This window comes from Salmo salar, chromosome 23, assembly GCF_965601325.2.
Source record: "Salmo salar chromosome 23, fSalSal1, whole genome shotgun sequence".
In the NCBI taxonomy this organism is placed as follows: domain Eukaryota; kingdom Metazoa; phylum Chordata; class Actinopteri; order Salmoniformes; family Salmonidae; genus Salmo; species Salmo salar.
The window spans coordinates 26,829,206-26,853,743 of record NC_138313.1 but is presented as its reverse complement, the minus strand read 5'-3'; the positions used below and the strand labels follow the sequence as shown (position 1 = coordinate 26,853,743).

The 24,538-nt window shown below is 43.4% G+C and overlaps 1 protein-coding gene across 6 annotated transcripts; it reads left to right on the top strand.

The window, feature by feature from the left end:
* Nucleotides 1-788: 788 nt before the first annotated feature.
* LOC106584307 (protein ECT2) lies at nt 789-23,917 on the top strand. Of its 6 annotated transcripts, none has more exons than XM_014169398.3 (26): nt 789-1,003; nt 5,439-5,597; nt 5,746-5,825; nt 6,434-6,529; nt 7,189-7,371; nt 8,042-8,131; nt 8,268-8,375; nt 9,376-9,449; nt 9,591-9,721; nt 9,873-9,988; nt 10,369-10,431; nt 11,159-11,384; nt 12,364-12,488; nt 13,463-13,582; nt 13,696-13,764; nt 13,847-13,957; nt 14,174-14,270; nt 14,553-14,634; nt 14,770-14,848; nt 16,139-16,258; nt 17,061-17,199; nt 18,172-18,326; nt 19,081-19,188; nt 20,339-20,479; nt 21,134-21,491; nt 22,926-23,917. In XM_014169398.3, exons 2-25 carry the CDS (start codon nt 5,468-5,470, stop codon nt 21,476-21,478), a joined length of 2,988 nt encoding a protein of 995 aa, XP_014024873.1. In that variant the 5' UTR covers nt 789-1,003; nt 5,439-5,467; the 3' UTR covers nt 21,479-21,491; nt 22,926-23,917. The 6 variants fall into 6 exon arrangements, with proteins under 6 accessions (XP_014024873.1, XP_014024872.1, XP_045562098.1 ...); XM_014169397.3 differs by having other exon boundaries at nt 5,435-5,597; XM_045706142.2 differs by lacking the exon at nt 6,434-6,529 and having other exon boundaries at nt 5,435-5,597.
* Nucleotides 23,918-24,538: the final 621 nt, after the last annotated feature.

The following is a 24,538-nucleotide window of genomic DNA, read 5'->3' as shown; positions in this document are numbered from 1 at the left end:
GTTATTTACGAGTGCACTTCCCAGAGGCGTTCCATAACGGAAATATGCAGATATATGCTATAACGGGCCAATAGGATCTCGCTAGCTCGTGGCCCTGCCCATCTCCTTTCTAGTTCTGCCCGCTATGACTCATTTGTTCCCTTTGGAAACTACAGGCAGTGGTCTATATTGATTTAGTTATAAAAAATCATCGGCCTGGTCTGTTTAGTCTCTTCGCAAGCATTCCCGGAAGACTCGCGATGTTGTAGCTCTGGATTTAGAAACTCTGAACAAACGGTCAGGGTGTTGCACCCACATGGATGAACTCTTAAATTGGGTTAAATCAAGGTTTCCGTTGACGTTATCAAGGTTTATCTATTAATCTTGTTGCACCAAATTTTTAAATCCTTCCTATAATCTAAGTTTAGTTTTCACTTTAAACCTATATTAATTTAAACCATGTTGGCGCAACCCACCCTCAGTGATGGCACCAGGGAAAAGCAGTTGATGTAGGCCTGTACAGGTATTGTCTTGAAGCCTTGCCTGTGTGCAAGTCTGAGAAAGTTGATTTATCTAAATTAACTTGCCCATGTTTAATGAGGGCATTCTATAATAGAAGCGGACCATACATTTGAAGAATAGCTGATGAAAAGGTGTGAATAACTTCGTAGCCAACCCTGTGCCCACCGAGCGCCTATGCCCTGCGCAGTGCCAGTGGGCATTGTAGTTTGAATCCACGAGCCAATCAGAAGCCGCGCAGTGCTTATTCAGCAGGCTTTTCCATTCTTGTCCAATCAGATTACAGACGCCTTGTTTGCTTTGCTTTTTGAATTCAGATTGAGCGAGTTGACAGATTTATCCACGCGCAAATATATATATTTACTTTTTAGAGACGGCAATAACCTACAGATAGCTAACATTGTCAATTCAGTTAGCGCAGCCGCTAGCTAGCTAGCTGAACTGGTCGACTAGCAAGTTTACCACTGTCACCTGCAATTATTATTTGTTAATTCCGAAGGTTTATGTAAGTCTCAACATTTGTTTATTTTCCAGCAACCATGTTTATTAAGTACTGTAGTTAGTTAGCTTGCACACTAACAACTTTAGCTAGCTAGCTAGTTTTTCATTTAACTAGCAAACGTTAGTAACAACACGTTGTGTAGGGTAATGTACAGTAACTAACGTTTACTCAGCCTGGTTCGTTTTTGTAAAACAACCAGTTAGCTAGTCTTTGACGAGGGTTTTTGACTGTACGTTAATGCAGTCATAAATACACTGGAACTTGTGTTGTTTTGCTAGTTAACGTTACATAGTTAATCAGATGTTGCTAACTGGGGTCGGGACGTCTGTTACGTTAACGTTGTTACGTCTGGTTTGTAAAATCATTTTCTGGAAATGTTTTTTAAATGCAACATTGGTTTTCAATGGTATGACAATTTTGTCGTTAGAACTGAAATTCTATAAAGATTTGTGATATAACATATTGTGTAGTGGTATATACATCTGAAATGAAGTCATATTTTGACAGAAATAGCTATATTTATCATCTTGACCAATCCATGGTTTAGTATTTGGCTATCAAAAACATTTCTATGTATGGAGAACATCTATCTTCCTTTTTAGTAATATTTGTTTTTTTTCTTGGAGAGACTTGGAGAGAGAACCTCTTATCTTACTTTACCATAAGATTAATGGCAGTATTCTGAGACCATAAGCCATTTTTTATTTTTGTCTTCTTTTGATGTGTAGGGGGGGACATCATCAAAGTTATTATTTAAAGTATTTGGTTGTCCATTTGTGCAGAATGTTTCCCTTCCCAAATCTCTGACTTGTCTACCATGTCTGTTTGGCACCCCTTTAAGCCCAATGTTTCCTTTTTGCAACACTTCCAAAACTACCTCAATACTATAGTCTTTGAGAAGTAACAAACATCAAAATGAAAATAGACAGTCTGGGAGAACTGAAAATTCCAAAAACAATGAATTTAGCAATATTGATTTTGTAATTTCTACTTTGAGCATAAGAATTGGCCATGGAAAAATACGTTGAATTGAAGGAAATTAGCTTTAAAAAGCCAAAATTCTCACAGTTCCAAGACAGAATATATACTTAGAATCGCATCAAATTAGCTTTAAAACCGCAACATTTTCTTTCAGCTCCATGGAAAAATGTGTAGAATTGCAGGAAATTAACTTTAAACTGCAAACATTTCTCTAAGCTCCATTGAGAAAATGTTGAATTGCAGGAAGTTGGCTTAAAGATGCAACATTTTTCTTCACCGCCAAGATGGGAAGCCTTGCCGACCATGCCCATCTTATCTAGAAAAAAACCCTGAATAAATCCTTGCCTTGGGTACCAGTGTGGTCTCAGACAAGTTTGTAACGTTTCAGAGGTTACTAATACAACAATGTAGCCTAGCGGTTAAGAGGTTGGGCAAGTAATCAAAAGGTTGCAAGTTCGAATCCCCGAGCTGACTAGGTAAGAACATCTGTCTGTGCACGTGAGCAAGGCACTTACTTAACCCTAATTGCGCCTATAAGTCGCTCTGAATAAGAGAGTCTGGTAAATGACTAAAATGTTCATTTTATAGTTTAAGACCTGTACAGGATGCAATTTAAGAGACATTGTATTTTTGCAACCGTGGGTCTCGCAGGGTTAAAGGTGAATGTCTAAATGTTTTGAATTCAAATTCATCTCCAGCACCACCTCAACATACATTTGAAGTTGGAAGTTTACATACACCTTAGCCAAATACATTTTTAAACTCCGTTTTTTACAATTCCTGACATTTAATCCTAGTAAAAATTACCTGTCTTAGGTCAGTTAGGATCACCACTTTATTTTAAGAATGTGAAATGTCAGAATAATAGTTGAGAGAAATATTTCTTTACGCTTTTATTTCTTTCATCACATTCCCAGTGGGTCAGAAGTCTACATACACTCAATTAATATTTGGTAGCATTGTCTTTAAATTGTTTAACCTGGGTCAAATGTTTCGGGTAGCCTTCCACAACCTTCCCACAATAAGTTGGGTGAATTCTTTGACAGAGCTGGTGTAACTGAGTCAGGTTTGCAGGCTTCCTTGCTCACACACACTTTTTCAGTTCTGCCCACACATTCTATAGGTTTCAGGTCAGGGTTTTGTGATGGCCACTCCAATACCTTGACATTGTTGTCCTTAAGCCATTTTGCCAAAACTTTGGAAGTATGCTTGGGGTTATTGTCCATTTACGGCCAAGCTTTAACTTCCTGACTGATGTCTTGATTTTGCTTCAATATATCCACCAAACATTCCTACCTCATGATGCCATCTATTTTGTGAAGTGCACTAGTCCCTCCTGCAGCAAAGCACACCCACAACATGATGCTGCCACCCTCGTGCTTCATGTTTGGGATGGTGTTCTTCGGCTTGCAAGCCTCCCTTTTTCCTCCAAACATAACGATGGTCATTATGGCCAAATAGTTATATTTTTGTTTCATCAGACCAGAGGACATTTCTCCAAAACGTATGATCTTTATCCCCGTGTGCAGTTGCAAACTCTAGTCTGGCTTTTTTTTTGGCGGTTTTGGAGCAGTGGCTTCTTCTTTGCTGAGCGGCCTTTCAGGTTATGTCGATATAGGGACTCGTTTTACTTTTCGCACCAAAGTACGTTCATCTCCAGGAGACAGAACGCGTCTCCTTCCTGAGCGGTATGACGGCTGCGTGGTCCCATGGTGTTTATTTGTGTACTATTGTTTGTACAGATGGACGTGGTACCTTCAGGCGTTTGGAAATTGCTCCCAAGCATGAACCAGACTTGTGGATGTTTACAATTATTTTTCTGATGTCTTGGCTGATTTATTTTGATTTCCCCATGATGTCAAGCAAAGAGGCACTGAGTTTGAAGGTAGGCCTTGAAATACATCCACAGCTACATCTCCAATTGACTCAAATGATGTCAATTAGCCTATCATATGCTTCTAAAGCCATGACATAATTTTCTGGAATTTTCCAAGCTGTATAAAGGCACAGTCAACTTAGTGTATGTAAACTTCTGACCCACTGGAATTGTGATACAGTGAATTATAAGTAAAATAATCTGTCTGTAAACAATTGTTGGAAAAATGACTTGTCATGCACAAAGTAGATGTCCTAATCGACTTGCCAAAACTATAGTTTGTTAACAAGAAATGTGTGGAGTGGTTGAAAAACGAGTTTTAATGACTCCAACTTAAGTGTATGTAAACTTCTGACTTCAACTGTATGTGAAAATGGGGTTTTTCTTTTTTGTAGTAAAAAATGTGTTTCCAATGACGACATAAACCAATTAGTAGGCAATGCCTACTCATAATTGGTTAAAATCACAATGCACACTTTTTTACTACAAATCCTAGAAACGTGCCATTTTCACATGTTAATGTTGGGGTGGTGCTGGAAATGATGAATATAAAGTTCAGCATTTTTAGAATTTCCCTTTTTTTAAGGATGTGGAAAATGACTGTACCTGTTTAGCAGGGCGTGTCCAACGTTGGACGGTATGCCCATAATCAGTAGAAGGTTCAAATTAGGAGGACCTTGAATGCATCACTGAGCTTTGCCCAATAAATAATCGAATCCAATTGTTAGACACTACCACTCCCAGTGTTTCCCCTATATTCGTTGCCACCACTTCAAAATATATAATAAGAAATCAACTACATAAACGACTAAAACCATGTAGAAAAGATAATGGAGTAATGTTTTTAATAAGGTAATATGAGGTCTAGCAATCACTAAAATAAAAACTAGACAGTCGAGGCAAATCTCCCCCTTATGAATTTGTTTGGGTCACTCAGATAGCAAAAGAACACCGCATAAGCCATGGCAAAATGTGTAGAATTGCAGGATATTAGCTTTAAAACAGCAAAATGTTTCAGCGGCAAAGAGGACAGGCTCAAATTTTGGTCGCAGACTGTGCCATTGGCCATGCCCCCCCACGCTAACTTTGTCACCACTGAAGTAAAAAAAAAAAAAAGAATCATAGGGGAAATGCTAAACATCAATGTCAATGTTTGGTCGCACATGCTTCTTTCTATTTCTCGTCTGCGATAGCATGGTGCCCATATTGCAAGGCTGATTAGCTAAAACAGACAGGTGTACGCTCAAAGCGAACATACCACATGGAATTCATGTTTGGAATTTATTTGTAAGGAAGGTGGTTGCGTCTAAGCGACGTTTACCATAACCTACTAATTACAACCGTCTACCAATTACGGATATACATTCAATCCTGGTTTAAGTATCACCAGGCAGATTGACAGGTTGGCAAATAACTCGCAAGGTGGGTAGCCTATATGTTATAAGACCCGAATTCCACTTGGGTATAACATGGGCTACACACATTTTATTTTCATCATTTCTCTTCCAAGAGGTTTGGCATTTGTCACCTCACTCTCTCTCCTCAAGCTCTGATTTGACTAACTTTTGATTGTTTAGACAGGATTGTGCCACCATCCGTGTCACACTTCCATGGCTGACAGCAGCATAGTTACTTTGGGGATGGCTCGGAGCCTGCTGCTGGACTCCTCTGTGTATGACTCCAGGATGGCTGAGAGTGCTAAGGATGTATTCCTGGGTTTGGGCTCTGAAGACATGGAAGGTAAGAGTTTCACCCTTCTCTCAATCAGTGTGATATTAACTGCTTTTTACCTCAGGCTGTCACTCAAAACAGGAAGGACTTCGTTTTATGATTGCATTCACATTTCCTTTGAGATTCACTGTGCCCTTGGTCCTCTATTCCCTTGTAGAGATGCTACCTCGGGTCGAAACCAGAGTTGTTCTTGTAGGAGAAGCTGGCAAAAATGGAGCACTTGTCAAAGCAATGCAGGTACCGTGCCATAATGGTTTGAGCCCCGTTGTATGGGTTGTAATTGTGGAAACATCATTGCATTATGGTTTGTTGCGTGTGATTGTTTTCATTTTGTTTTTCAATGAGTACAGTGAGTATACAAAACATTAGGAACACCTGCTCTTTCCTTGACATACACTGACCAGGTGAATCCAGTTGAAAGCTATGATTCCTTATTGATGCCACCTATTAAATCAGTGTAGATGAAGGGGAGGAAACAGGTTCTTTGTCTGTGAACGTGAAGCTACGGCACAGGGCTCAACTGTAGGAATAAAATGGGTTCACTCTCGAGCGACCGAGAAGCTTTTCGATCTGAAGGCTGCTTTAAATTATCTATTTTGTGTGCCAATCTGTAGTAGTGGCACATTCACTGACAGCTTAATCAGAGGGGGAAGTCTGCTGAGTGAATCGACAAAAAAGTCGACCTGCTGCTTTCAACTTTATTAATTTAGCAGAACTATCCCCCCGGATAGCGTTTGACATTTGTTTGAAGTCCTTGCCTTCTGGGTTGCAATGACACAGGCCCGTTGTTCAGAGAATTTGTCAGTTTGGTGTCGCCAGCTTGAGGTCAATGCTTCATTTTACAGGCCGTCAGAATAATGGAAGTCCCAGTGGTTAAGATTAAAGGAGGAGAACTGGGTGCTGAGACCGGAGAGAAACTGATAAAATCTATAGTCAATATGGTAGGTCTTTTTTCAGGCTTGGATTGTGTTGCATGCTTTAATCCATCAGGGGGGGTCTCTTTGCATGGGCAATCTCAAGGTGATTGGTGTGTAGCTGCAGCAGTATCCTCACAATTACCGGTAAATGTCACAGATTTATACTGTTATCACCTGGTGTCCAAGCTTAGATGTCTCTAACAAAATGATCTAACACGTTCACGCTGTTTATTCCTTTAATGCTTTGTCCTCTGATGTATGGTGCCAATAATTCTGTGGGGATTATGTATTTTATGAATACGGTTTACAGGTATCATACATAATTTCTCTCTTCAGCTCAATGATCTCTGATTTATATAGGCTGTGTTCTTGATTCAATTTCTGCTCGACTGAATTTAGTGAGTTCAATCGAATCAAAATAACACCATCAGAGTGAGCACTGGAAATTGTTTCATGCGGCATTGAGCAATGCGATGGTGAGCGTCGGTCTGTCTCTCTGCAAATTAATGAACGGCTTTCAAGTACCTGAACTTCAATGTTTACCGTTTGCTCTAAACTCACCTACTTTAAATGTATCACTCATATTGCAATATAATATCATGATTATCAAATTACTCCTTTGATATGAAAGGGCTGCTTGTGTGTCCCTACTCACATTAACAGCAACCTTTTTTAATCCACAGGATATCAACGTGCCTTGCATAAAGACCGACAATGTCAAAGAGTTTGGAGATGGAGAAAACACAGAGTTTGAGACGGTGTTCGTGCTCACAGACTTTGCCTCTCCTGACTACATCTATCTTTACAAACATGACAACCGGATCGTGGGCCCCCCGGTTGTTCTGCACTGTGCGGGACGAGAGGAGGTAAGGACAGGAGCAAATCACTCCTGAAATATACTCACTCACTCTGGGATGGCACTCGCAGTGCTCGGCTGTGGATCACTCCTCGCCGGTTCAAGATATGAGGTTTTGACTGTTATGGTGCAATTTAGCATCTGCCTGCAACGGGAGATGAAGTAAAATATGGCGGAAAAGTTGTGCTTTCAAGTTTAAATAGATTTATATGATGGGTTTTGATTGTTCCCGTGAACCCTGAGAAATGCATCACTGTTGTCTGGGTCTAAGCAGAGCACCTGCTCAACTCAGTCAGATTACTGGGGAAGATGAACACACCCTTGGCCACAGATCACTGCAAACCTCACCAGTCACCTCTCCAAGATGAACGTAGATCTATGAAGGAATGCATCACAGCTCTAAAAACTGAAAAGGCTTAAAATATGGCCGTATTCAGAATGAGAAATGATCTCTGCATCAATCCCCTTATCTACAGAGCCTGGTAACTTGGAGATCAACAGAACACACACATACTTACAAATGCATAGGCCTTTCATACAGCTTTGCTACTGACCAGTAAAGAACCCCCCCAAAAAAAAAAGTTTTTACTGATAAAAGCAGTGGAGGAAATTATGCATGAGCAGTGTTTCCAATATCTGAGATTTATAAGAACCATATTGCTTGTTTTTGTTTCCCACAGCCCCTGCCATTTTCCTCTCGTCCTCTATACTCTACCACCATGCTCAACTTGTCGCTGTGTTTCACTGGTTTCCGCAACAAAGAGGAAGTTGTAAGTGGAATGCGTTCAAGCTGATTGTCATTACTTGTAGCACTACCAAGTACCAACATGTCGGTTTTGTTTGCTTTTTAATGGTAAGAGATATGTGTTGGTGCCAAATGTCACTCACTGCCTTTAACCCCTGCAGAAAAACCTGGTGAATTTGGTGCATCACATGGGAGGCACCATTCGGAAGGACTTCAGCACTAAAGTCACCCATCTCATTGCATACTCCACTCATGGCGAGAAATACAAGGTTTGTAAAACACCCCTAACCTTTCCTCCCATCTGGAAGAGCTCATGTATAGACCTAATCCATGTGATTTATTTTCTTCCCCACATGACATTTCATTTGCTGACTGAAGTTTTTGTTTTATTGATTCTCAGTGGTTCTGTTCGCTTTTCTCCAGCCCTTCGTTTTCTGAGTTGAAAGCTCAACTTGTTAAGATGTTTTGCTCCAGCACTTTAAACAGGAAAAGTAGCCTAGCTCTCTTAACAGACATACTGAGACATTTTACATTGGAAAGTGAGTACTTAACAGAGTACAAGAATGAGATCCGTTTCAATACACATGCCTTTTTTCATCCCTGGCTTTGAAGAAGTGTTTTACCTCTTGCAGTACTTGGCACACAGCCTGCAGCTGTTGTAAAAGAGGGCCAAACACCTCAATCCTCTTTTTTAAAGAGTAGTTTCTGTACCATACCGGGCATAAGAGGCTGCTGAGGGGCTGGAACAGAGCAAATGGAATGGCATCAAACGCATAGAAACCATGTGTTTGATATATTTGATACCATTCAACTCATTCCTCTCCAGCCGTTACCACAAGCCATACACAAGCCCCCCAATTATCCTGTGATACCGGGGTATATCATATTGCCGGCAGTGCACACAAGGGCCTCTATTTCTTTCCTGACGTAAAAAAAAAATGAAATAATGCACAAAACAAATGTAGGCAGCATGGATCTTGATCCAGGAGGGGATTGTCTCTGCTTTAACCAAGAAGCTGGATCTTGCAAGTTAGCCACTTAGTTCTCAAACCAAATGCATAGCTGGAGCCCTGATCTGAAGATAACTTCCTAAGATGTGCCAAATAAATTGACTTCTAGTTATTAACAGTGGCATCCACCGAGCTTTAGGGAGCCCCCACAAAAAAGGTACTGTATTGGAAATCGTACTGTCTGTATTTCATAATACCCCAGTATGTGGTATATACGGTATACCTCCTAATATGACATACCTCTCTGTGTCTCTTCTAGCTTGCTGTGTGTATGGGGACACCCATCCTCACCCCAACATGGATCCATAAGGCCTGGGAGCATAGAGATGATGTGTAAGTATCTCCTCACGCTACAGACAATGGCCAAAGCCAACTGCATGCCCAGTCCTCATTGTGGTCTTCACGTTCATGTCTGTACATCAATGTATACTATTATGTACATGTATGAGGGCTGACAATCACCTGTTCTTACAGTAGTTTCCATGCTGGAGATGAAGAGTTCCGCACCGAATTCAAAGTTCCCCCCTTTCAAGACTGTGTGCTGAGCTTCCTGGGCTTCTCAGACGAAGACAAGACCAACATGGAGGAAAGGACAATCAAACATGGTATTAGCCTGAGGTCTTACATTTTCAGTATTTATTTTTTGTTCTGTCATATGTTATATCTAGGCTTTACAAAAGCTACTCTGCAAGCACATTATCCTCACTTCTATTATGGAGTACTTTTGGAGTTTCTAGAACTTTGTGTTTCTCCAAGGTGGCAGCCACCTGGAGGTTGGTGATCAGAAGTGCACTCACATGGTGGTGGAGGAAAACTCTGTCAAGGAGCTGCCATTCGTACCATCAAAGAGACTGTACGTTGTCAAGCAGGAGGTGAGCACTTCAATGTAGTAGGTGTCAGCTTACATCACCGTACTGGTGGGAGGCAGACATAAAGATAAAATATTTCCCAGATCAACAGTATGTCTGACTGAAGCATAATACCTCAAATTCATGTGCCTCAAATTCATGAATTTTCTAATACATTGGCATTGTCAAGTCTGGGAAAATGAGCCTCGTTGTTTTCTTCTAAGGAGTATGTCAAATATGCATTTCTATTTAATGTATTTGGTTGTATTGATTGATAAACTCTTGCCTCACTTGGATGATCAATATTTAATTTTCCTTTCGACTCGACATGCAATTTGAGCAGAGATAGTGAGCACTGGTGTTCCCCACCTTGTATCAATACTATTTTTCTTTGCTTGTTCAAGTGGTTCTGGGGAACGATACAGATGGATGCCCGAGCAGGAGAGTCCATGTACTTCTATCAGAAGGTAAGTCCTGTCTGTCAATCAGATTCATCCTCACAATGCCCCTACACAAACCTCTATACAGTGGAATGGACACTGCTAAGATTCTATAAACTGTGTCGCGCACATTCTCACGAGTCTCCCTCTTTGGAGGGAGTGAAGTGAGTTTGGGAAATAAAATTCAAACATTTTTCACATACAAACTTTGTCCGAATCAAAAAAAGCTCCCCAAAAATAGGATGATCCCTGTGATGGAATGTTTATTTTGATTGGCAATGCTCTGCATTTTTCAAAGTCCATGTTTGGATTGTAAGAGAAAGCGTTCTTGGAAAGCATGTTAACGTTTTAATCAAACTTATATAAATCTGAGTATTCACAATAATCGCAGTATTGTGTGCTTGTAAACCAGAGGAGGCTGCTGAGGGGTGAACGGCACATAATAATGGCCGGAACGGAGCAAATGGAATTGCATCAAACACCTGGAAACCATGTATTTGATACCGTGCCGCTGATTGATTGACACTTATAAGTGTAATTGCTTTGCATGTGCAAACGGATGATAAACTAGGTGAAATTATGGCTTCACAAATCTCATCACAATTCTGAACCTCTTCCCTGCAGCACTTAATCGAGCATCTGACCAAAATACGTGAGATTTTAGAGATGACTTTCCACCACAGTGCCGTCCTTCTTTTTACACACATTTTTCTTCTTACACCCTCATCTGACATGCACATGTTTCTCCTCTCAGATGGACAGTCCTGTGCTGAAGAAGGCTGTGTCCCTGCTGTCCCTCAACACACCCAACAGTAACCGGAAGAGGAGGCGTCTGCGGGAAACCCTGGCCCAGCTCACCAAGGAGACGGAGATCTCCCCCTTCCCTCCACCCCGCAAGAGGCCTTCTGCCGAACACTCCATGTCCATGGGCTCTCTGCTGGACATCTCCAACACCCCCGAGACCTGCAAGGCCCTGGCAGGTGAGAGAGGAGTCACGGTCACTCATCAGCCACACATGTCATGACACAGGGCTGGTAGCACTGGGTGTTAGCCTGTCAACGGTGGTTAATAAGCGCCTCTGGCCTCGTTAAAAGTTAATGGAGGCAAAAACAGACAGGGATTATAGCATCATTAGTGTCTCATGTCAGCTGAAATCGGAGCCCTGTCATAGACTAAGGAGGCGGTCACTGTTTGTTGCAGGAAGAACCAGCACGCTCTGCTATTCTGTTTGAACTCCCCCTAAAGAGACTGAACACCCTGTCTTTCAGAGCACAGTGTAGAGAGCAGCAGGCGTAGGAGGTGCTGTGCTGAGGCCAACAGGCAGAGGAGGATGAGTGCCAGGGAGATGAGTAGGGGGACAAAGAGTGGCCCTTCCACTGCATTAGCACCGCCACCCCTCAGCAGGATGCAGGGACCCCAGAGGCCCCCATGGGCCCTCAGGACAGGGAGTGTGTCCTCAGCCAGCCCAGTCCCCAGCCACAGAGACTGGGGAGGGTTTGTGGAGGGACTCGTCACAGGAGTCAGTCTGTCTCAGCGAATGCCAGGAGATGAAGGGTCACTCAGTTGAACTGTCACTGTGGGGAAATCCGATTTGGCATGATATTAGAAATTATATAAGAACTGTCTAGATGATCAAAGTGGTGCAAGAATAGTAGGTTGAGCCTTAAAGCCTGGAGAGTTGACTGGAGAGTTGAGGATGAAATTATATGAAGGAATGGAGATTATATGAAATGCATTTGGTTGCGTTCTGGAACTATTCTCACTAGCTAAGATAAAAGCCCCAAGTCTTCTGCAGAGTAGCCTTCACTTTGCATGTCAGAATCTCAATTTTCTAAACTATGAGAGACGCAGGAAGTCAAAATAAGTTCAGAAGTTGTGGGTAGTCAAAAGAAAACAACATGTTTTTCCCCACTGTCTCAATCAATATTCACCTCTTGACCATCCCTGGCTCTCTTCCAGAACATTCCCGGCCCTTGAAGAGCTCTACACCTGCTGTCCTGAAGCAGTCGGCTAGATGGCAGGTCTCCAAGGAGTTGTACCAGACAGAGAGCAACTATGTGGATATTCTCACCACAGTCTTGCAGGTTTGTCACTGTGGATGTTGGGCTCACTTAGCACCACTGGGGCTGCTAGGATCCTAATCAGGCTGTCTCACTGGTGCCTGAGTCCAGTGACCAGTGGGGGAGAAAATGAATAGGATTGTGCGCATCAGGACTGTTAGCCAGCCAGGCTCCCACTCACACTGCAGAGCTCTCTCCTGCTCATCGACCCAAATCTCAGGCCTGTCCTCGTCTCATCGCTCCTATTCTCACATCTCCCTCCTCTGCTCGCTACAGCATTACTATGATACCAGTAGAATGAAGTTGTTCAGCAAACCTCACTACCATATTTCCTAAACGGTGCAGTGTACTCTACTTTTCCACGTACATCACCTTGTTCTCTTTCACCCTGACCCATGCCCACTCACCCCCACTCGTATGCAGTCACCAGTAGTGTCCTCTCTCTGTCCCATGCCCATTGCACCATGCCAGCCCAGGAGACAGATGGCCGGCTTCACATCGGATGGTCTTTAACACTGACTGCTGACCCCATGTCCACTGCCCTCTGAAGTCAGCCCATGAACTGGCCTGCCAAGAAGTGGGCTTGAATACCAATTATCCCATTATGATTCACACATGTTGGGCGCTTGTTAAAATGTATTTTTATTAGAAGGTAATTCCAGGCCATTTTGAGCCTTTTGATTATACTTTTTTACAGGGAAAGCTGAATAGAGCTTTACTAGATCAGAGGACTTTTTAATGGGAATCATTTCTTGTAGTTTATTAGGGGATGTATTTTCACTGTTTGTGAGTTTTCTGTCTTTGATAAGATGATGGGGAGGCAGGGTGGTCTTTTATAATTAATACATACCTGCCCTCTAAAATGATTTGACTTCCTACTTTTACGAACATTCTCATAGAAATATTCAGTCTGAAATGGTGAAATGGGGGTGTATGTATTGATTTAAGGGAATAGTGGGCTAAGTCTGAGTCTCACCTGAAACGTCTGTTCCTTTTAGCTGTTCAAAGTCCCTCTGGAAAAGGAAGGCCAAGTTGGTGGACCCATTTTGGCTCCGGAAGAAATCAAGACTATCTTTGGCAGCATCCCAGAGATCTTCGATGTACACACCAGGATAAAGGTGGGCACTTCTCTCTTTGAAATGTCCCAAGATTACCTGATCAAGACTTTAATCTGCAGTGAAGTCACCTAAACGCCCTCTGTGTCTCTCTGCTTATTGGGTTGATTTGACAGGCTGATCTGGAGGAGCTGGTCATGGACTGGTCTGAGGACAAGAGTGTCGGGGACATCATTCTCAAATACGTGAGTATAACAGGCCTTTGTTCTGAATGTTGTATTGAGCCATTTTGGACATTCTCACTCAGTTCCTTTCTCTGTCCGTCAGTCTAAAGACCTGGTGAAGGCTTACCCGCCATTCGTCAACTTCTTTGAGATGAGCAAGGAGACCATAGTGAGGTGTGAGAAGCAGAAGCCAAGGTTCCATGCTTTCCTCAAGGTACGTGACCTCTGAGACGATGTACATTTGTGTATACATCCATGTAAGTGTAGGTTTAGAAGTTACCATATGCCTCATGCTAAAGGTCATTCATTGCTTGTCTCTTTATGTACAGTAAACTTGAAGAAAATGTCTGTGTTGTGGATGTGAGTGATTGCCTGTGTGTGTAAGTAAGCCGCAACAGTTTTTTTTTTGTTTTTTTTTTCTTGCCTCCAGATCAATCAGGCGAAGCCCGAGTGTGGGCGACAGACGTTGGTGGAGCTGCTGATTCGCCCTGTGCAGAGACTGCCTAGCGTCGCCCTACTCCTCAACGGTAGACTACACCACGCGCACACAAACACACTTGACAGCCAAATCTTGAGCAACATAGTACATATGTGGCATGATAGAAGTACTAACTGTAATGCATTCTCCTCACCTGCATATGAAGAGAGTGCTTGATTTCTGACTAAAATGTCACAGGAAATACTGATAGATGCTCCTCGCCTTTATCCACAGTTGTGTTATAAATCTGTTGTTCATATCAGTTGTTTGCCCTTGGCTTTTCTCACTGTTTTATTAATTGTCAATGTTCATTGACCCATCTATCTTGCAGATATTAAGAAACACACTGCCTGTAACAACCCTGACAAAATCACTTTGGAGAAGGCAATCGAATCACTCAAGGAAGTTATGACGTGAGTCAACTGTGCACCACCGGCCATGCATGAAGCATTTTGTTGTAATTAAGTTAAAGCCTCATCCATTAGCCATGCATTTACATAAAGTGATTGTAGCATCAGTTGGCTAACAGAATTTATTTGACCCCCCAGTCACATAAACGAGGACAAGAGGAAAATAGAGGGACAGAAGCAGATCTTTGATGTCGTCTATGAAGTTGACGGCTGCCCTGTAAGTTGTTTGTGCATTTCTTCACTGGAATGTGGCACGCTTTGTTGAGCCTCTAATCCGTTAATGGCTTTACTCCAGCACCATAACGGCTAGGCCTCTCCCATAACGGCGTTAATGGCTGTACTCCAGCACCATAACGGCTAGGCCTCTCCCGTAACGGCGTTAATGGCTGTACTCGAGCACCATAACGGCTAGGCCTCTCCCATAACGGCGTTAATGGCTGTACTCCAGCACCATAACGGCTAGGCCTCTCCCATAACGGCGTTAATGGCTGTACTCCAGCACCATAACGGCTAGGCCTCTCCCATAATGGCGTTAATGGCTGTTCTCCAGCACCACAACGGCTAGGCCTCTCCCTATGCGTTAATGGCTGTTCTCCAGCACCACAACGGCTAGGCCTCTCCCTATGCGTTAATTGCTGTTCTCCAGCACCACAACGGCTAGGCCTCTCCCTATGCGTTAATGGCTGTTCTCCAGCACCACAACGGCTAGGCCTCTCCCTATGCGTTAATGGCTGTTCTCCAGCACCACAACGGCTAGGCCTCTCCCTATGCGTTAATGGCTGTTCTCCAGCACCACAACGGCTAGGCCTCTCCCTATGCGTTAATGGCTGTTCTCCAGCACCATAACGGCTAGGCCTCTCCCTATGCGTTAATGGCTGTTCTCCAGCACCACAACGGCTAGGCCTCTCCCTATGCGTTCAGCCCGATATCCCTATTTATTTCAGCTAATTTCCACAGGATGCATTTTTCGCACTGTTCACTGCACATTTATAGCTTGTAATTCATGGATTATTGCGCTGGAGTTAACTTGATATTGTGTGTGTGGAGAGAATTTGTGTAGAGCTGTGTGTATGTGTGAACCAAACGACTTTTCTGCGTGCCGAAGTCCTCTTTTCAGGTGATAATAGTGGAGATGAGTTGGTACTAGAGGGAGTGAATTAGTATACCTTTGGCTCTGGGCTGTGAGTATAGCTCTATTTATCTTGATTTGGATAAGCAGAGCATCCAAATGAATAAACATAGTTTGATGATAGGGTTTTAAAGGAATAATGGGACTGGAAATGGAAATTCCTCCATCAGCCGTGCAGTGAAATGACCAATCTGTAGAGTTAGACCCATTAATACCAAATATGGCGCTTTAAATGAGGCCTGTGATTGAATCATGAAGCTCTCTCTGGTGACCGTGTTTGTTTTTGTTTATTCACGAATGGTTGGTGGATGTCTTTTTGGTTGTGTGATATTCATCCCGTCTCGTCTCTCGCTCGCTCTCTCGCTCTCTCCTCCTCAGGCCAACCTGCTCTCGTCCCACCGCAGCCTGGTCCACAGGGTGGAGACCATCGCCCTGGGAGACAAACCCTGTGATCGAGGCGAGCACGTCACACTCTTTCTCTTCAATGACTGTCTTGAGGTAACGCCCACATCAATGAAGTAATACCAACATTGAAAACCTGCTCATCTGACACTCCAGCCAGGCTCAATGATATGCTGAATATTTGAACCCTGGTCAACATTTCACCGTATTGACTAGTGATGCCCAGACATGGCTTTAGATGTTATAACTTTACAATACACTCAAAACGCCCTCCAAGTTAATGCCATTGCTCATTTGAGAAAATCTTGCCCGTCCTCTATCCCCCCCCCCCCCACATTATGAAATCTTTGGGACTTGAGATGCTAAGAAAATGCAAATTCAGTAGCAAAGAGCCCCACTGGCTGATTATTTATGTGTGTGCAATCTATCGTTGCTGACACAGCTTCTTATCTGGCTCCTAATTAGTGAAGTGTTGCATTAGAATGGGGGTTAGCAATCAAACCCAGAATGGGTGTGGGCGAGGCGGCCTGATTCAGGAGTGTCAGAGCAGCCTGGTAATGAGCATGGGGAGAGCAGGGGCTGCGCTCTTTAATTATTCATTGATTGGCTCCTCTGTATTCAGATCTCCCCTACCCCCAATAGATATCACCATGTCTTCATGGGACAGACCCAACCCCTGCCTCAGCCCCCACACAGGCCAGTTAAACACATGCTAATGACTGGGACCGTTTACCTTTTATAAAAGCCCTATCGATTTGTCACAGCTTAACCACTACCTCCCCTGACATGCATACATACATGCATGCATACATGCATACACTTCACTTCACTTGAGAGAGAGTTTAGGTAGGGGTGAAGGCTTGAGGCTTCCATACTTCAACTGTGTCTGTATTTGCAGATTGCCCGGAAGAGACATAAGGTGATCAGCACATTCAGGAGTCCTCTGGGCCAGACGCGACCTGCAGCCCAACTCAAACACATCACCCTCATGCCTCTGTCCCAGATCAGGAGGGTCCTGGACCTGCAGGATACAGAGGGTGTGTGAGCCCCAGCCCCTGGCATGTTACCTACCTACCTACCTACCTACCTACAAAATCAAATGCTGTTAGTCACATACACAGTTTACAGCAGGGATAAAAGGTGCTAAGAAATGCTATGTGCTAGCTCCCTCAATGCAGTACATCAGACAGTAAGGTATAATAAAAGTCAAGTCAAAAATGAGAGGTTGTAAACATAGTAATAATGGACTGTATTACACTGTGTTTAGAAATATAAAGTGGGTAGTGTCTTGGTCACGCTGTGGAATACATAGTATATAATAGAACAGCAGCGTTGTCTGTGTGTGAGGGTGCGTGTGTTTGTGTAAGGATTGGATGTGTGGGTAGTCAGTGCAAGTAATCTAAGGTGCCGATAATGAGGTGGAAATAGTCTCTAAGGTGCAGGTCTGTGTAGGGAGACGGCTAGGGTTAGCTGTTCAGCAGTCTGATGGCCTGCTTACCTACCTACCTACCTACCCACCTACCTACCTACCTACCTACCTACCTACCTACCTACCTCAGTGCTTAACATCCATTACTAAGCAACATGACCACTCCTTGTTTGTGCTTCTTTTGGGTCGATACACATTCCCTGAGCAGGTATATTGCTCCATTCCGTTTTCCCTGTATCGGGAAATGTTATTCATAAGCATACTGGATAGCCTAATATTTGGAGTCAACACTGACTGAAATGGCAGCCCAGACATAATCAAGCAAACATCTCTCCTCTCTCCCACTAGCAGTGACTCAGCTTGTTTGGCCTTGTAATGGAGCTCCTAGGTTTAATTTCACTGTCAATATGTACTATAATTACAACCAGTGTATGTTGATACACCAGAGATGGCCCTCTATGCGTCTTAAAGAGAAATGGGATGCATGTTTTTCAACAATTAGTTTTGCCAGCTACACTATTGACATTTTTGAGTGGTTCAAACCTTGCTCATTTCTCTCTCTTTCTCTCTTCTCTCTCAGATTGCCATAATGCCTTTGCCCTGGTGGTACACCCGCCCACGGAACAGGAGAATCTTCTCTTCAGCTTCCAGCTGACCACTGAGGATACGGTGAAGTCAACCTGGCTGAAGATGCTCTGTCGCCACGTAGCCAACACCATCTGTAAGGCTGACGCGGTGAGAGAGGCAGAGTGAGACAGTGGTCCACTGAGCCGCTATAGGCTCATCGGGTTGGGTTGGAGGGCTCCTCCTGAGAACACATGTTGCCTGTCTGTCTGCTCCTCTCATTAACACAGCCAGACAGGCTGGAGCGACCAAGGCATCCCTCACCGGTCTGTTGTCCTCGTGTAGAACATGGTGTATGGACTCTAGAGGTTGATGAGGACACAAATGCAATTATTTAGGCCAGTTTTAGTACACTTACATATCACGTTGCGTGAGTGGCCTTTTTGGTAATTTCAATCCTATTAGATTGTCCTCTGTGGTTAAACTGGAAGACAGATTAATGTAATTAGAAGTTGAATTGTACTAGAACTAACACTAAAGACATAGATGGGTTGTTTTATCTCTCCACAGGTCTTTTCACTGATGTAGTATTAGAGCTTGAATGAGGAAGCTAACTAGTAATTGGCTGCCCGGAGACAGACTTGTGTTTCCCATAATAATTAAAAACAGGCGTAATAAGCTTCGGAGGTGAGCCCAGCCAGTCCCAGCTGTCAGGAGTGAGCTGTCCACTAGGTGGTGACGTAAACCTCTACTACAGGCTGGCCTTGCTATCTTAATTGATTCACTGGCTCTCTCCGCACCCTGAATACCAACCAGTGAGCTCCAGCTGCATGTAAAAACAGACAACAGTTTCTCACTCTATGCATTTTGACAGCGAAGCAGAATGGGCTGGAAATGTATTTATACTTGTTTCTATTTTAAACAGGAAGATCTAATTCAGTGCACTGAGCCTGACTCTGTCCAAGTGAGCACAAAGGATATGGACAGCACGCTGAGTAAAGCCTCTAGAGTCATCAAGAAAACTTCAAAGAAGGTAAAATGGTCTCCGAATTAGCCCATCTCTCTCCTGTATTCCACACAAGCACATGTTGGATATTGGACAAGCTGACTGTTAAACAGAGCTATTTTCAAAATCAAATCAAATTTGATTAGTCACATGCACTGAATACAACCGGTGTAGACTTTACAGTGAAATACTCACTTACGAGCCCCTAACCGATAGTGCAGTTTAAAAAAATACAGATAAGAATAAGAGATAAAAGTAACAAGTAATTAAAGAGGAGCAGTAAAAAAATAACAATATATACAGGGGGTTACCGGTACAGAGTCAATGTGCGGGGGCACCGGTTAGGTGAGGTAGTATGTACATGTAGGTAGAGTTAAGTTAAAGTGACTATGCATAGATGTCAATAGAGAGTGGGGGGGGGGGGCAAATGTGAATAGTCTGGGTAGCCATTTGACTAGATGTTCAGGAGTCTTATGGCTTGGGGGTAGAAGCTGTTTAGAAGCCTCTTGACCCTAGACTTGGCGCTCTGGTACCGCTTGCCGTGTGGTAGCAGCGAGAACAGTCTATGACTAGGGTGGCTGGAGTCTTGACAATTTTTAGGGCCTTCCTCTGACACCGCCTGGTATAGAGGTCCTGGATTGCAGGAAGCTTGGCCTCTGATGTACTGGGCCGTTCGCACTACCCTCTGTAGTGCCATGCGGTCGGAGGCTGAGCAGTTGCCATACCAGGCAGTGATGCAACCAGTCAGCATGCTCTCGATAGTGCAGCTGTAGAACCTTTTGAGGATCTGAGGACCCATGCCAAATCTTTTCAGTCTCCTGAGGGGGAATAGGTTTTGTTGTGCCTGCTTCACGACTGTCGTGGTGTGCTTGGTCCATGTTAGTTTGCTGGTGATGTGGACACCAAGGAACTTGAAGCTCTCAACCTGCTCCACTGCAGCCCCGTCGATGAGACTGGGTGTGTGCTTGGTCTTCTTTTTCCTGTAGTCCACAATAATTTCCTTTGTCTTGATCACGTTGAGGGAGAGTTTGTTGTCCTGGCACCACACGGCCAGGTCTCTGACCTCCTCCCTATAGGCTGTCTCGTTGTTGTCGGTCATCAGGCTTACCACTGTTGTCATCTTGACATCATTTTGAGTCTCAGGGTGGTTTTGAGTGTTTGACTATTTAACCCCCAGGTAACGAGAGCGTTTTCCTTCACCAAAACACCCAAACGGGTAATCCAGAGAGCCTTCATGGCCAACAGCACCTCCGACGACAAGAGCCCTGGCCCCAGCTCAGAGAACATGATCCATGTTGGAAGCAGTGCCACCCTGTCAGTAAGTTCATCCATCTACCCGTCTACTTCAAATGTCCAGGCCTTGAACGAGGTTTGTCTAATCAAGTCGAGGCATAGTGGGGCATAGTGCAAGATAAAAGAGCAATGGCAGAAGAATCTTGAGTCATTTTAGGATTTTGAGATGGGTACTCTAATTGCACCATGTACCTTGTTTTTCTCTGAACATCAATTTGCTGCGCTCTCCAAAGCATGGTCCTGAAAGGGTTGTGTAATTAGGTGGTTGTTGACGTATAATGGTGAAATTGTTGTTCTGCCAGTGCAAGCCATTTTCCTTTTTGAAGGAACGGCTTCAGTTTTTCAATTAATGATGACACATGACTGTTTTGAACTTTTGTCCTTTTTTATTCAGTTTAGCTATTTATTTCTTGTTATTCTAACTGCGTCAGTATTGATGTCAGGCTTTATTTTAACTCGGAGTCTTTTTCGGACCTTTTCTATACTTCCTTTTATTAGAATGGAAAAGATGAGTCATACAATACTAAATATTTGAAGAAAGGTACTGCACTCAAACTTTGCTATTAAAAAGGGATTTTAAGTGCAACTTGATGCAGTAGTGTGATATGCAGAGTCTGACCTATGAGTTGACAGGGTCTCTCCCATGGTCTGTGACTCATGCTTTGCTCTGTGACTGTAGATGGCCCGCTCCACCTCAACATTCAACCTCAGTGGTTCTACCAAGAACTCTGCTGCTGCTGTGGTGCAGCGCTCTAACTCCCTGGACCACCCACCCTGTCCCCGCCTCCGTGTTCCTGTCTGTATTCTTACCCCAGACCCAACCCCTAGTCCAACCTACCCCGAGGAGACCCCACTTAAGCCCCAACCCACCCCCACCAGGCCCCCTTACTCTGCCGGCCCCCCTACCTGGAGGGTCCCGTCCAAAGGGAGGCTTCCCCCTGGGGCCTGCAGGGACCTGCTGGTCCCCTCCTCTGACCCCCACAAGGCAGGCTGCTTGAGGCCCCGCAAAGAGACCCTCCTATAGGCGGCTGACTGACGTGAGCATCACTATGCTGGGTTTAATACCCCTTTTCACTCACTGGGATAGGTGGTGGCTCTCTCACTGACTAACTCCTCATTCCTGGGCAGTGGTGGCTCTCTCTCTCCGGCTCTCTGTGGGCTCCCTCCTCTTGTCTCTTATCTGCTGCACACCTCACTCACTCAGCTCCACTAACATCAGCTTGCAGCGCCGGGCAGATGCTCACTTTTAGCTTTTACATTAGCCCTCTCAATCCATTTTGGAATAGGGAGGAATGTCTTACAGCAGCGGATGATTTGTTTATGATCTATGGCTTTTAAAACAATAAATGTGTTGTGGTGACAGTGATTTACATTTTTCTCCCACTAATTAAAGAAATCCAACATTGTGTGCAGCATTATGCTTTAGCGTTTGGTTGGACACGCCAGGCCTTTTGACAATCTGTCACTGGGCATTTGTGAAACAGTGGCTTCATGTGTGTCCTGACTCTCCTGTTCTGTATGTCCTCGCTGTGCCGCTGCTATTGATCCCACGCCCTCAAAGTTAAACCGTAATGTCACCTCAAATCTCATTAACCTGACTGGGCCCTGTCGAAGTGAGAATGTGTTATGGTGGTTATAGCAACAAGCAAACGGTGAGAAGGTGCTGGTGCATAAATTGGGTTGCTATTCAGGCTGGCCTTTACTCTCACTCTGGCTTTAGCCGGCCACAGCTTTACTGAAGGAGGATACATGACGCACACCTGTTTACGCTCCTACGTTCGTTAACACTCCGGTCTCCATAGGGTAGACTCTTAATGAGGGTGAAATATGTATGCATATTAACCAGCCAGACCTTGTGGTTCCCCAGAAATCACCCTGCTTTTATGCAGCAGCACCTTTCATATTGGCCTCCCCAAGTTGCCCCGGTAACATATAATCAAGGTTCCTTTTCAATAGATCTGATTCATCCACAGTAATGAGCAGCACAGGGACAGAGAGAGGAAACCACGTCTTTACAACATGGCAAAATGTTGAATGGTTTTGGAAGTTGGGGGGAGTATAGTAATATTGTATTGGCGTCACTCGCTCGATTAGTTCAATGCCAACATTTGGCTAGGAAGGCAGACTGGCACTGGGGAAAGCTGAATGTAAAAGTAATTAAATGAGACTTCCATATAAAACGACCTTGTATCCTTCACAAAGCACTTCCCACGAGATTGCTTTTGCGGACCACATGACAATCCATCTTCGTGCCGTGGCTTTTAAAGGTCCACCAGGAGTCCCAGCGTGTACATGTGATCAGAAAGCCCTCATTTTGAATGACTTAAGTGCTCACTTGAGCATTTGCTCATCTCTAACCCTTCAGTGTAACTCATTGTCCTTAAACTAACACTCGAGGGGTCGTTTCTGTTTTGGAACCCAATCAATTTCCTAATTTAATTAATGTCCCTGTCCTGTTCTGTTCCCTCCAGGTGATGCACTCTCCCTCCATGGTCAACCTGCCGTCCATGTTTGAGAGGAAGTACCACACGTTCAGTCGCTCCACATCCCACCTGTTCTGATTGACTCTTAGAGGAGAGAAACCCAGCAAGCTGTTCTGCACTGTGCACCACTCACTGTAATTCAATTAGCTCACCTCTCGGCAATGTTACTGCAGATTGGCACATCCTGTAATTGTTTAATGAACGCAAGTTCATACAGATAATGTCTGACTTGGAAAATGAAAGATGGATACTCTTGTGTTTACTTACGATGTTACAAGTTGACCTCATGTCTTAGACATTTGGGAACATTTGATTAACATGTATAGGTACAATATTCACTGACATATTTTCTGTATTTTTGTCGTGGAGGGATATAATTCACTGAATGATTAGCCAATAAAAGTGTAACTTTGTTTTTTGGGAACAAGCCTGTTGGCTTCACTTACTATAGTTTCCAGCTTTTATAAAGCTCTTGAAATGTTTTTACTTTTTGATATAAATGATCAGGATTAGGGGAACAAAAGCTACTGTTTGCTGTTTTGTAAGTGAATGTTTTATGTTGTCAAGTGGGTATGTTTTTCAGGAGGGACTAGGGATGATGTTGCATTACACTACATTTATTTTCCAGAATCATTTTATAAATAGTCTATATAAAAATCCTCTTGCTATTTATGTGTACATTTGCCTCCCTTTTGTCTGTCATTATAATTGTTCTGATTTACCTCTTGGCATAATTGTCTTCCACTATGTGTATTCCATACACTTACACATGATCCAACGGTAAGCTTATTTCTGGTGGGTTATTCAGTTATAGGATGTTGTTCACGACTTCTCTTACCAACACATGATGAATAGAAAAAATTAATAATTATCTCCCATTCATCTGTATTGAATAGTGACTATTATTATGCAAAGTCACTTTATTATGGTTTGTAATTGAATTGTTTTACTCAATTTTAATAAAAATGCCCTATATTGAATGGTGCGGGTTTTTTTAGGAATAGAAAAACTAACATGCATCTTACGTCCAGAGCAAAGTCCTGCTCTATAAACAATGCAAGAGAAACTTCATCCATTTACTTATTCAGTCAGTTACTTTTAATGTATTATGTCCTTGGTGTATTATCCTCCTTAATTAGGGGAAAAAGTGAAAATCTGAACCATGTAGACTTCTGCAGAGAAATGCACAGAATTCACTTTGCACATTACCATGAAGCAATAAATTGCTGCCTGAAATGAATTTGGAAAATGTTAACTGGATGCCATTTGCTTGACCTAAGCATCCTTTGACCCCTCTGTTCAAGTGTTGTTCTGAATAGCACACTAAAGCAAGACATGGCAGCAATTTCTATTGTCTCCATTTGAGCAATAAATGTACATTAGCACAAAGCAATTTGTCTGTGATCATGTGTAAAGCAATGCGTGAAAATCGTCCTTATTTGGCACTTCCTGCTATAGCTACTGGCCTATTAACGTTCAGGTAACTCACTTGAAAGGTGTCAACATTTTTGGTATTCATGTCACCGCAGCTCAGTATAGCACACGAGTCCGTTCAAAGAGCCAGACTAAAAGCAGTCGACTGGATAGTGAGCCAATGCAGG

Excerpts from the sequence above, each read along its gene's own strand:
- LOC106584307 (XM_014169398.3), top strand. The coding sequence starts at position 5,468 with ATGGCTGACAGCAGCATAGTTACTTTGGGGATGGCTCGGAGCCTGCTG. Across the intron at positions 14,635-14,769 it reads TCACTCAAGGAAGTTATGAC|TCACATAAACGAGGACAAGA; the intron begins GTGAGTCAACTG and ends TTGACCCCCCAG. Across the intron at positions 18,327-19,080 it reads CCATCTGTAAGGCTGACGCG|GAAGATCTAATTCAGTGCAC; the intron begins GTGAGAGAGGCA and ends TATTTTAAACAG.